At 39.9% G+C, this 12,136-nt stretch overlaps 1 protein-coding gene across 2 annotated transcripts in view; it reads right to left on the reverse strand.

Moving 5' to 3' along the window:
- The window catches only part of USP34 (ubiquitin specific peptidase 34), a 287,003-nt gene that overhangs the window by 216,191 nt on the left and 58,676 nt on the right, over positions 1–12,136 (reverse strand). For both annotated transcript variants that reach the window (XM_066267204.1, XM_066267203.1), the window contains exon 3: positions 296–704. In XM_066267204.1, coding sequence (XP_066123301.1) covers positions 296–704 — 409 coding nt within the window. The remainder of the gene's footprint in view (positions 1–295; positions 705–12,136) is intronic.

Genomic DNA, 12,136 nt, shown 5'->3' on the forward strand with positions numbered 1-12,136 from the left:
CTTCTTTTTCCTCAGTCATTACTGTTTGAAATAACAATAAGTAGGGCACAGATCTACATTAACAAATGTTGAGGTCACTGACAGTTCAATTTTTATGAATTCAATTTATAAATTCTTCCTTAATAGAACTATGCTGAGTAAATGTTCAACATAAGCTACTACAAGAAGAGGCTAGAGAAAAAAGGATTTTTACAAATTTTTCCATCAATATAAACCGTCTATATTTACTCAAAAGTGAGAAACTACCAACTATGACTTGGTAATACTTAAAATTCGTAAATCCTATTTTACATACCTCTATAGTAGGATGAGTATTATGCTTGTAAGCAGTATATAAGGGAAACTGAATTTGAAAAATTTTTGCCACACATAATAAGAGTTTTTCCTTCTCATCTGTACTCCATAAACTAAAAGGATCAGAACTCTCCTCAGTCAGATTACAGATTCTTGTAGAGTTCGATTTTTTTTCTACTGATTTTTGTCTTTCGGTAGTTCCTTCATTACACTCTCTTTCTATATTCAGTGGTTCTTCTACTTGATTACACTCATCTTGCCACGTGGAATCTACGTTAATAGCAGTACAATGTTTACAAAGCTGGTCCCGGAGCACTTGAACTTGGGCAATCACTAAGTTAATAAGAGCACACACTACTTGGTTAAAAATCTCCAAATGCTTATATTCCTTGAAGCAGCATAGACATTGCCTATAAAAGAAAAAAAAAATTAATTAATACTTCCTAGAGAAGTAACAATTATATCTAACAAGTAATATAAAAAAAAAATAAGCAAATGCTAAAATACATTTTCGCCAGTTTTTATTTCCTCCTTCCTGATGAAGTAACATCATAATCACTTATACAGATAGCATCACAAAAAAATTAGTACTTTTTATATGAGGTGACATCAGAGAAATGATGGCATGAGAGACATTTCTGATCTCTCCCCTTAAAATTTCAACAAGTTGAACTATAATACAGCAAAGAAACCCTGAGCTGGGCTCACAAACATGCCTGAAAGATCTGCGCAAGAAATGGACTGAAGGTGCGAAGGGGTGAAAAGGAGGGTAAAAGATAAAACATCCGCAGTCGGCTCTGGAGAGGAGAGAAAGCAGAGGACTGAATTTTTCCCTCTCCTTGTTAGTCTCAGGAAGAGAGTTTAAGTCTGAGCCAAAACAGGCAGAGAGGCTGGGGTGAGAGGGGAAGGAGCGGAACTAAGGCCAGCACAATCAGACACAGGGTTACTGAGGACTGCCCACATTGCTTGGCTTGCTATCAACCTGTGCGGGCGGTGCTCAGCTTGCGGCGCTCCCTCCAACAATGCACACTGAGCCCAAAGTGCCCAGCTCTCCCAACAAGGCGCGAGCTCCATCGTTGGGTGCTTAACCCATGAAGATCAGCCCACACAGAGCTGCACACTGTCCACAGCCGGCACTCTATCAGCTGGCCATGCTATGTGCAGTGTCAGGGAAAACAAAGTGCACAGCCCCAGCCTCCCAGGTCCCATCTCCCTCTCTAAGCAGTATGAAGAGGGGAGGTGGTGGCACCCCACAACTGACTCTCTGAGGCTACTCTCTCCCTTGAGAGGTGAAAAGTGCTCTACATATGATCCCCCTGGTCTGCTAAAACTGGGGAAGAATGGCAGGAAACTGGAAACTGCCACTGCTAAAAGCCATAAAACCAGCCACAAAGCAGCCCCACAATACACCCCACCCACCAAGACGATTGCAGCCCTGCCTACATCACTAGGACAGCGGAAGTCTGCCCAAGAATTTCAGAACCAAAACTTGTAGTATAGCAACAGCTAATGGAAAAAAAATTGCTTCTTGTTAGGGTTCTTAACAATACCACTCCCAAACGCCATCAAGAAAGAAGAAATCATACATCACAGAAATACAGAGACATAGTTCAGATAGATAATGAAAAATCTCCAGAAAAAAACTCGATTACATGGAAACCTTGGAGTTAAATGACAGAGAATTCAAAATTGAAGTTCTAAAAGAACTCAATGAGATGCAAGAAAACACTAATAGGCAATTTAATAAGCTCAAAACACAAATTAATGAACAAAAAAAATACTTCAAGGAGATTGAAACTTTAAAAAAGAACCAAACAGAGATGAAGAACTCAATACATGAACTGAAAAATGAGGTAACAAGTTTAACTAATAGAACAGGCCAGATAGAGGAGAGAATCAGTGACATTGAAGAAAGGCCAATAAAAGATACTACAGAGAGAAGAGAGAGACTCACAAGTTAAAAACAAAACAAAACTCAGAGCACTCTACAAGAACTGTCTGACTCCATCAGAAAGTGCACTATAAATATAATAAGTATATCAGAAGAAGTAGAGGAAAAAGGAAATGGAAAACCTATTTAAACAAATCATTGATGAGAACTTACCAAGCCAGTGGACAGCCTCAAATCCAAAAAGCAAACGAGAACACTGAGTTACCTCAACCCAAACAGACCTATTCCAAGGGATATCATAATGAAATTGTCAAAAATCAGTAACAAAGAAAGAATCCTCAAGGCAGCTAGGAGAAAGAAGAATATAACATATAAGGGAAAGCCCATTAGGTTATCATCATATTTCTTAGAAGAAACTCTACAAGCCAGAAGAGAGTGGACTCAAACATTCAAATTACTAAGACAGAAATTACCAGCCAAGAATACTATTTCCATCAAAGCTACCCTTCAAATATGAAGGCAAAATAAAAATTTTTGCAGACAAACAGAAGCTGACAGAATTTATCACTACAGGAAATACTAACTAAAGGGGGTTATCTGACCAGATATAAAGAACAACAACAAAAAAAAAACCAAAAAACCTACACGTAAAAGCTCCAACAAGATCACAATAAAAACAAGGATAACTGGTGACTACAATAACATAAAAGGGGAGAAGATAAAGACTGGCAGTAACAAAGGAGGATGAAGTGCAGAAGCACTCATATGATAATGAACTCTTATAAATATGACAATTTTCCTTTTAATAACCTAAAAGTGCCTGACCTGTGGTGGCGCAGGGGATAAAGCATCGACCGTTCGAAACCCTGCACTTGCCAGGTCAAGGCACATATGGAAGTTAATGCTTCCTGATCCTCCTCCCCACTTTCTCTCTCTTCTCTCTCTCATTCCCTCTCCTCTCTAAAAATGAATAAATTTTTTTTAAATGTACCATGAAACTATCTTTAAATAAATAAATAACCTAAAGGTGATCGCCCACAAAAATGCAACAACTAAAACATGTATCTTTTAATTTATTTATTGATTTTAGAGAGAGGAGAGAGAGAGAGAGCAGTGGGAAGGAGAGAGAAGCATCAACTTGTAGTAGTTGCCTCTCATATGTGCCTTGACCAAGCAAGCCCAGTGTTTCAAACCGGCAACCTCAGCATTCCAGGTCGATGCTTTCATCCATAGCGCCACCACAGGTCAGGCTAAAACATGTACCTTAAAAAAAAAAAAAAAGAGCCTAACCAGGCAGTGGCACAGTGGATAGAGCGTCGGACTGGGATGCAGAGGACCCAGGTTCAAGACTCCAAGGTCGCCAGCTTGAGCACGGGCTCATCTGGTTTGAGCAAAAAGCTCACCAGCTTGGACCCAAAAGTCACTGGCTTGAGCAAGGGGTTACTCGGTCTGCTGTAGCCCCGTGGTCAAGGCACATATGAGAAAGCAATCAATTAACAACTAAGGTGTCTCAACGAAAAACTGATGATTGATGCTTCTCATCTCTCTCCGTTCCTGTCTGTCTATCCCTATCTATCCCACCGTCTCTATAAAAAAAAAAGAAAAGAAAAGAAACGAGGATAATGTATAGAACGCCACCAAACAAAAACTGACAGAAAAACAAAAAGAGAAAAACCAAACAAGATGTAGACCAATCAGAAATAAATACATAAAATGGCTATACGCCCTGGCCAGTTTGCTCAGTGGTAGAGCATCAGCCCAGCATGTGGAAGTCCCAGGTTCAATTCTTGGTGAGGGCACAGAGGAGAAGTGCCCATCTGCTTCTCTACCCCTCCCCCTCTCCTTTCTCTCTGTCTCTCTCTTCCCCTCTGCAGCCAAGGCTCCATTGGAGCAAAGCTGGCCTGGGCGCTGAGGATGGCTCCATGGCCTCTGCCTCAGGCACTAGAATGGCTCCAGTTGCAACGAAGCAATGCCCCAGATGGGCAGAGCATCGCCCCCTAGTAGGCATGCCAGGTGGATCCCAGTTGGGCACTTGCGGGAGTCTGTCTCTGCCTCCCAGCTTCTCACTTCACAAAAATACAAAAATTTAAATTTTTTTTAAAAATTTAAAAAAGAATGGCTATAGAGTCAATAATTACTCTAAATGTAAATGAACTGAACTCACCAATAAAGAGAAAGAGTAGCAGTTTGGATCAAAAAGCAAAACCCAATGATATGCTGCCTTCAAGAGACATATATAAGCTACAAGGACAAAAGTAGGCTCAAAGTGAAAAGTTGGAAAACAATTCTCCAAGAAAATAATATCCAAAGAAAAGCAGGTGTAGCCATACTCATATCTGACAATGCTGACTTCAAGACAATAAAAGTAACCAGTGACAAAGATGGTCATTTCATAATGATAAAGAGGACATTGTATCAAGAAGACATAATACTTCTTAAATATATAAGCACTGGAATCAGGGAGCAATACAACACTAACTGATCTAAAGACAAAAACATATTTATACTTGGAGATCTCAATACACCATTGACAGCTCTAAACCAATCATCCAAACAGAAAATCAATAAAGAAATATTGGCTTTAAATGACACAAATGGACATAAAAGACATTTACAGGGCATTTAATCCCAGGACTTCAGACTACATATTTTTCTCCAGTGTACATGAAACATCCTCAAGAATAAACGGCCTGACCAGGCGTTGGCGCAGTGGATAGTGTTGGACTGGGACGTGGAGGACCCAGGTTCAAAATACCAAGCTTGCCGGCTTCAGCATGGGCTCATCTGGCTAGAGCAAGGGGTCACTTGGTCTGTTGTAGCACCCCAGTCAAGGCCCATATGAGAAAGCAATCAATGAACAACTAAGGTGCCGCAACAAAGAATCAATGCTTCTCGTCTCTCACCCTTCCTGTCTGTCCCTGTCTGTCCTTATCTGTCCTTCTCTCTGTCTCTGTCACACACACAAAAAAAAGAATAAACCATATGTTATGTCACAAAACTAATATTAACAAATTCAGAAAGACTGAAATTATACCAAACATATTTTCTTACTATAAGGCTTTAAAATTAGAATTTAATTGCAAAAAAGAAGTAAAGAAACTCATTAAAATGTGGAAACCAAACAAGATACTTCTAAAAAATTACTGAGTCAAAGAAGAAATAAAAGCAGAGATCAGCCTGATGACCAGGTGGTGGCACAATGGATAGAGTGTCAGACTGGGATGCAGGGGACCCAGGTTTGCAACCGGAGGTCGCCAGCTTGAGCACAGGCTCATCCTGCTTGAGTGTGGGATCATAAACATGACTCCATGATCTTTGGCTTGAGCCCAAGGCTGCTGGCTTGAACAAGGGGTCACTTGCTCTGCTATAGCCCCCCAGTCAAGGCACATATGAGAAAGCAATGAATGAACAACTAAGGTGCCGCAACGAAGAATTGATGATTCTCATCTCTCTCCGTTCCTGTCTCTTTCCCTAAATGTCCCACTCTGTCTGTCACACACACAAAAAAATCATTAAAATAAAAGCAGAAATCAAAAGATGTATACAGACTAATGAAAATGACAATATGACAAATCAAAATTTCTGGGATGCAGCAAAACCAGTAATAAGAGAAAAGTTTATATCATTACAGGCTTATATCAAGAAACAAGACAGATCACAAATAAACAGCTTAACATAGTATCTTAAGGAAATAGACAAAGAAGAACAAAGGCAACCCAAACCAGCAGAAGAGAGGAAATAGTAAAAATTAGAGCAGAAATAAATGAAACAGAGAATAGAAATACTGTAGAAAAAATACAACAAAGAGCTGGTTCTTTGAAAAGATCAATAAAATTGATAAACAGCTAGCTACACTCACTAAGAAAAAAAGAGAAAGAACTCATATAAATACAATCCGAAATGAAAGAGGAGAAATTACCACGGATACCAGATATACAAAAGATCATTGTAGAATACTATGAAAAATTATCTGGCACTAAATTTAACAATTTAAAAGAAATGAATAAATTCTTAAAACTATACAATCTTCCTAGAACGAGTTACGAAAAAATGGAAAGCCTAAATAGACCCATAAGCAGGGAGGAAATAGAAACTACTATCAAAAATAAAAGTCCAGGCCCTGGCTAGTTGGCTCAGCGGTAGAGCATCGGCCTGGCGTGCGGGGGACCCGGGTTCGATTCCCGGCCAGGGCACATAGGAGAAGCGCCCATTTGCTTCTCCACTCAGCCTCCTTCCTCTCTCTCTCTTTCCCTCCCGCAGCCAAGGCTCCATTGGAGCAAAGATGGCCCAGGCGCTGGGGATGGCTCCTTGGCCTCTGCCCCAGGCGCTAGAGTGGCTCTGGTCGCGGCAGAGCGACGCCCCTGAGGGGCAGAGCATCACCCCCTGGTGGGCAGAGCGTCACCCCTGGTGGGCGTGCTGGGTGGATCCCGGTCGGGCGCATGCGGGAGTCTGTCTGACTGTCTCTCCCCATTTCCAGCTTCAGAAAAATACAAAATAATAATAATAATAATAATAATAAATAAATAAATAAAAGTCCAGGGCCAGATGGCAACACTAGTGAATTCTACCAAACATTCATAGAAGAGATGGTTCCGATTCTTCTCAAATCTTCCAAAAAATAGAAGAAACAATACTCCCTAACACATTTTATGGGGCGAACATAACCCTCATACCAAAACCTGGCAAGAACATTACAAAAAAAGAAAACTATAGACCAGGGGTCCCCAAACTTTTTACACAGGGGGCCAGTTCACTCTCCCTCAGACCGTTGGAGGGCCGGACTATAAAAAAAACTATGAACAAATCCCTACGCACACTGCACATATCTTATTTTAAAGTAAAAAAAAAAAGCAAACAAATACAATATTTAAAATAAAGAACAAGTAAATTTAAATCAACAAACTGACCAGTATTTCAATGGGAACTATGGGCCTGCTTTTGGCTAATGAGATGGTCAATGTCTGGTTCCATATTTGTCACTGCTAGCCGTAACAGGTGATATGATGCGCTTCCGGAGCCGTGATGCGTGCATCCCACGTCACCGGAAGTAGTACTGTACCTGAGCCATGCTGCGCTTTCTGGCACCGCCACATACAGTACTCCAGAAACACAGGATGAGGATGGATCCTGTGCTCCTCTCACTGACCACCAATGAAAGAGGTGCCCCTATCGGAGGTGCAGCGGGGGCCAGATAAATGGCATTAGGGGGCCGCATGTGGCCCGCGGGCCGTAGTTTGGGGACCCCTGCTATAGACCAATAGTATCTCAAATGAATACAGATGCAAAAATCCTAAACAAAATATTAGCAAATCAAATACAACAACACATTAAAAAAATACATCATGATCAAGTAGGATTCATTCCAGGAGCACAGGGATGGTTCAACATACATAGATCGATTGTTATATACCATATCAACAAAACAAAGAACAAAAATCATATGATCCTATCAATAGACACAGAGAAGGCATTCTATAAAATACAATATCTTTTTATGTTTAAAACAATAAAATGAGTATAGAAGGAAAATATCAACATAATAAATGCCATATATGACAAACCATCAGCTAATATCATACTAAATGGTGAAAACCTGAAAGCTTTCCTCTAAAATCAGGAACAAGACAAGGCTGCCTACTCTCTCCATTCTCATTCATCACAGTGCTGGAAGTTCTAACCAAAATGATCAGACAGAATAAAATAAAAGGCATTCAGATCAGAAACGAAGTAAAAGTTTCATTTTTTGAGAATGACATGATCCTATATGTAGAAAACCCCAAAGACTCCACAGAAAAACTAACAGAAATCAATACAGTAAGGTCACAGGATACAAAATCACTATACAGAAGTTTATTGCTTTCATATATGCAAAAAATAAAACTTTAGAAAATGAACTAAAATAAAAGAATCCCTTGTACAGTTGCAACAAAAATAATTAAATACCTGAAAATAAACTTAACAAAGAATGTAAAGGGCCTAAATACTGAAAACTACACAGAATTATTAAAGAAAATTGAAAACAACATAAGCCTGACCAGGCGGTGGCGCAGTGGACAGTGCGTCGAACTGGGACGCGGAGTACCCAGGTTCGAAATCCCAAGGTCCCAGCTTGAGCACAGGCTCATCTGGTTTGAGAAAGGGATCACTTGCTATGCTGTAGCCCCCAGGTCAAGGCACATCTGAGAAAGCAAACAATGAACAACTAAGGTGCCGCAATGAAGAATTGATTCTTTCATCTCTCTCCCTTCCTGTCTGTCTGTCCCTATCTTTCCCTCTCTGTCTCTCTTTCTGTCATAAAATATAAAAAATAAAATAAAAATAAAGTAACAACATAATGAAATGGAAAAAATATTCCATGGTCATGGATTGGAAGAATAAACATAGTTAAAATGGCCATATTATCCAAAGCAATATATAAATTTAAATTTAATGCAATTCTCATCAAAATTCCAGTATCACTTTTTAAATAAATGGAACAATAAATCAGCAGGTTTGTATGAAACCATAAAAAACCTTGAATAGCCAAAGCAATCCTGAGAAAAAAGAACAAAGCTGGAGGCATTACAATACCTGACTTCAAATTATACTACAGAGCTACAATAATCAAAACAGCATGATATTGGCAGAAAAACAGACACACAGACCAACGGAACAGAACTGAAAGCTCAAAAATAAAACCATATAAATATGGTCAAATTATCTTTGACAAAAGAGCCCGTATATACCTTACCCAGGCAAGCCCAAGGTTTGAACCAGCAACCTCAGCACTCCAAGTCAATGCTTTATCCACTGCACCACCACAGGTAAGGTAGCAAGAGAATTAATTATAAGAAATGAATGAATGGTGAACCTCCCTCCCCAAGTACCCTTTCTGCCCAACAGATTAACATATATCAAGACCAAAGACTTAAAAGATATTTCTCTTAGAAAATGTGAACAGGCCCTGGCCTGTTGACTCAGTGGATAGAGCGTCAGCCCCATGTATGGATGTCCCAGGTTTGATTCCATGTCAGGGCACACAGGAGAAATGACCATCTGTTTCTCCCCCATCCACTTCCCCTCCTACAGCCAGTGGTTCGACTGATTCCAGAATCCACCCTGGGCACTGAGGATAGCTCTGTTGGTCCAAGCATCAGCCTTAGGCACTAAAAATAGCTAGAATGATTGGAGCATTGGCCCAAGAAGGGGTTACCAGGTGGATCCTGGTTGAGTTGCATGTAGGAGTCTGTCTCACTATCTCCTCTCCTTTCACTTAAAAAAATAAAAGAAAATGTGAACAATCTAAGAAAAAGCTGCCTGACCAGGTGGTGGCACAGTGGATAGAGCGTCGGACTGGGATGCGGAGGACCCAGGTTCGAGACCCCGAGATCACCAACTTAGCAAAGCTCACCAGCCTGGACCCAGGGTCGCTGGCTCGAGCAAGGGGTTACTCGGTCTACTGTAGCCCCACGGTCAAGGCATATATGGGGGAGCAATCAATGAACAACTAAGGTGTCGCAATGAAAAGCTAATGGTTGATGCTTCTCTCTCTCCATTCCTGTTTGTCTGTCCCTATCTGTCCCTCTCTCTGACTCTGTCTCTGTAAAAATAAATAAATAAATAAAAACTTATTTGATCAACAGGATCCCTAGCTTTAAAGAAAAAAAAAAAGAAAAAAGCACATTTATGCCTACTAATAAAGCCTAATCACCATTTTTACCATCATATAATATAGGCTAACATCTGAAATGCCCCCTTCATACAAAACTTCTAACCCATCTTTCGGTGTCCTCTCTTAACCATGAAAAAATAGACAAAGATAGTAAGATTTTCCAGAAAAAGCTGTATCACCAAAGAAAGACTAAGACAAATTGCAAAAAGAAATTCAAAGGAAGTAGATAAAATGCATGAAGAAAAAAGTGAAAAGAGTTTAATTTATATCCTCAGATTCATAAAAGATAATGGATTGCTAAAACAAAAGAATATTAACAAATAGATTCGAATTACAAAATAAAGCCCTTTGATGTGTACAAATATATAATATATAGTTTTTGCATATACATTATTCACAATTTAAAAACAAATGTGGTCTGACCTGTGGTGGCACAGTGTCAACCTGGAATGCTGAGGCTGCCAGTTTGAAACCCTGGGCTTGCCCAGTCAAAGCACATAAAAGAAGCAACTAGTACTACCTGAGTTGATGCTTCCCATTCGTCCCCCCCTTTCCCTTTCTCTCCTCTTTCAATAAATAAAAATCAATAAATACAATCTTTTAAAAAAAAACCTAAAATTAAATTTAAAAATTATAGCACTTATAGCACTTTGTAAAATTCAATATAAGATTCAGAAGGGCCTAACTAGATGGTAGCACAGTCAATAGAGTGTCAGACTAGGATGCAGAGGACCCAGGTTCAAAACCCCAAGTCGCAGCTTGAGTGTGGGCTCATCTGGCTTGAACGCAGGCTCACCAGCTTGAGCACGGGGTCACTGGCTTGAGTGTGGGATCACAGACATGACCCCCATGGTCGCTGGCTTAAACTGAAACGTTGCTGGCTTGAAGCCCAAGGTCGCTGGCTTGAGCAAGGAAGGGGTCACTCGTTCTGGTGGAGCCCCCCAGTCAGGCACATATGAGAAAGCAATCAGTGAACTAAGGTGCTGCAACAAAGAATTGGTGCTTATCTCTCTCACTTCCTGTCTGTCTGTCCCTATCTGTCCCTCTGTCTCCTGTCACAAAAAAAAATTTTTTTAAAGCAGCTCACTTTAAAAAAAAAAAAAAAGGCTCAGGAGGTAAAACTGAAGAAATCTCTTTGTAAGTAGACAAAGAAAGGTAACAGAAAAGAAAAGTAAACCACCAATAAAGTAGGTACCATATCTGACTAATATTTTCAAGAGGACAAAGTAGAAACTATAAAGGTGAGGAAATTATATTTTTTAATTTCATAACTAAAAAAACCACCAAAACACATATCTCCCTAAAATTTCTGAAATCAAGGAGGGACAAAGATCCTAAAAGCTTTTCGGGAAGGTGAAATAATGATAAGAAAGAGTTCAGTAATAAAAATAGCCAAGTTCTTCTGCAAAGCAGTTTTGGAAGTTAAGAATACAATGCAGCAATACTTTCAAAGTTCTGACAAAGTAATTTTCCACCTAGAATTCTATATCCAACAAGTTATTCATAAAAGTAAGGGTAGAATAGATATTTTTAGACTTTAAAAAAGTCTTAAAAAACGTCATCCTAACAAAACAAAGTTAAACCAATAAAGATCACAACATGAAATCCAGGAAACCAGAGATCAAGCAAACACAACAGAGAACAAAAGCAATTTCATGATGATCTGAAGATAGCTGTTTAGTAACCCTATTGAGAAATCATACAGTTCAAAATAAGAAAGGCCAAAGAAGACTAGGTAGAGGAGGGAAAAGAGGAAAATAAAAATAATTTAATGATGTATAAAAAAGGTAAAAATCAGAGCTAAGAATGGTTGGAGAGCCTGACTGGGAGGTGGCGCTGTGGATAGAGCATTGGACTGGGATGTGGAGGACCCAGGTTCACGACCCTGAGGTCGCCAGCTTGAGCGCAGGCTCATCTGGTTTGAGCAAAGCTCACCAGCTTGGACCCAAGGTCTCTGGCTCCAGCAAGGGGTTACTCAGTCGGCTGAAGGCCCAGTCAAGGCACATATGAGAAAGCAATCAATGAACAACTAAGGTGTCACAACGAAAAACTAATGATTGATGCTTCTCATCTCTCTCCATTCCTGTCTGCCTGTCCCTATCTATCCCTTTCTCTGACTCTGTCTCTGTAAAAAACAAACAAACAAACAAACAAACAAAGAATGGTTGGAGAGAGTTTGGGAAAAATTAGTGATCCATGCCTAGAAAATTAAGCAAATGAAAAACAAACCAGTGTCCCTGGCCAGTTGGCTAAGCAGTAGAGCATCAGCCCGGTGTGTGAAAGTCATCCCCCCTCCTCCT

The sequence above is a fragment of the Saccopteryx bilineata genome, chromosome 3 (genome assembly GCF_036850765.1).
Source record: "Saccopteryx bilineata isolate mSacBil1 chromosome 3, mSacBil1_pri_phased_curated, whole genome shotgun sequence".
NCBI lineage: Eukaryota > Metazoa > Chordata > Mammalia > Chiroptera > Emballonuridae > Saccopteryx > Saccopteryx bilineata.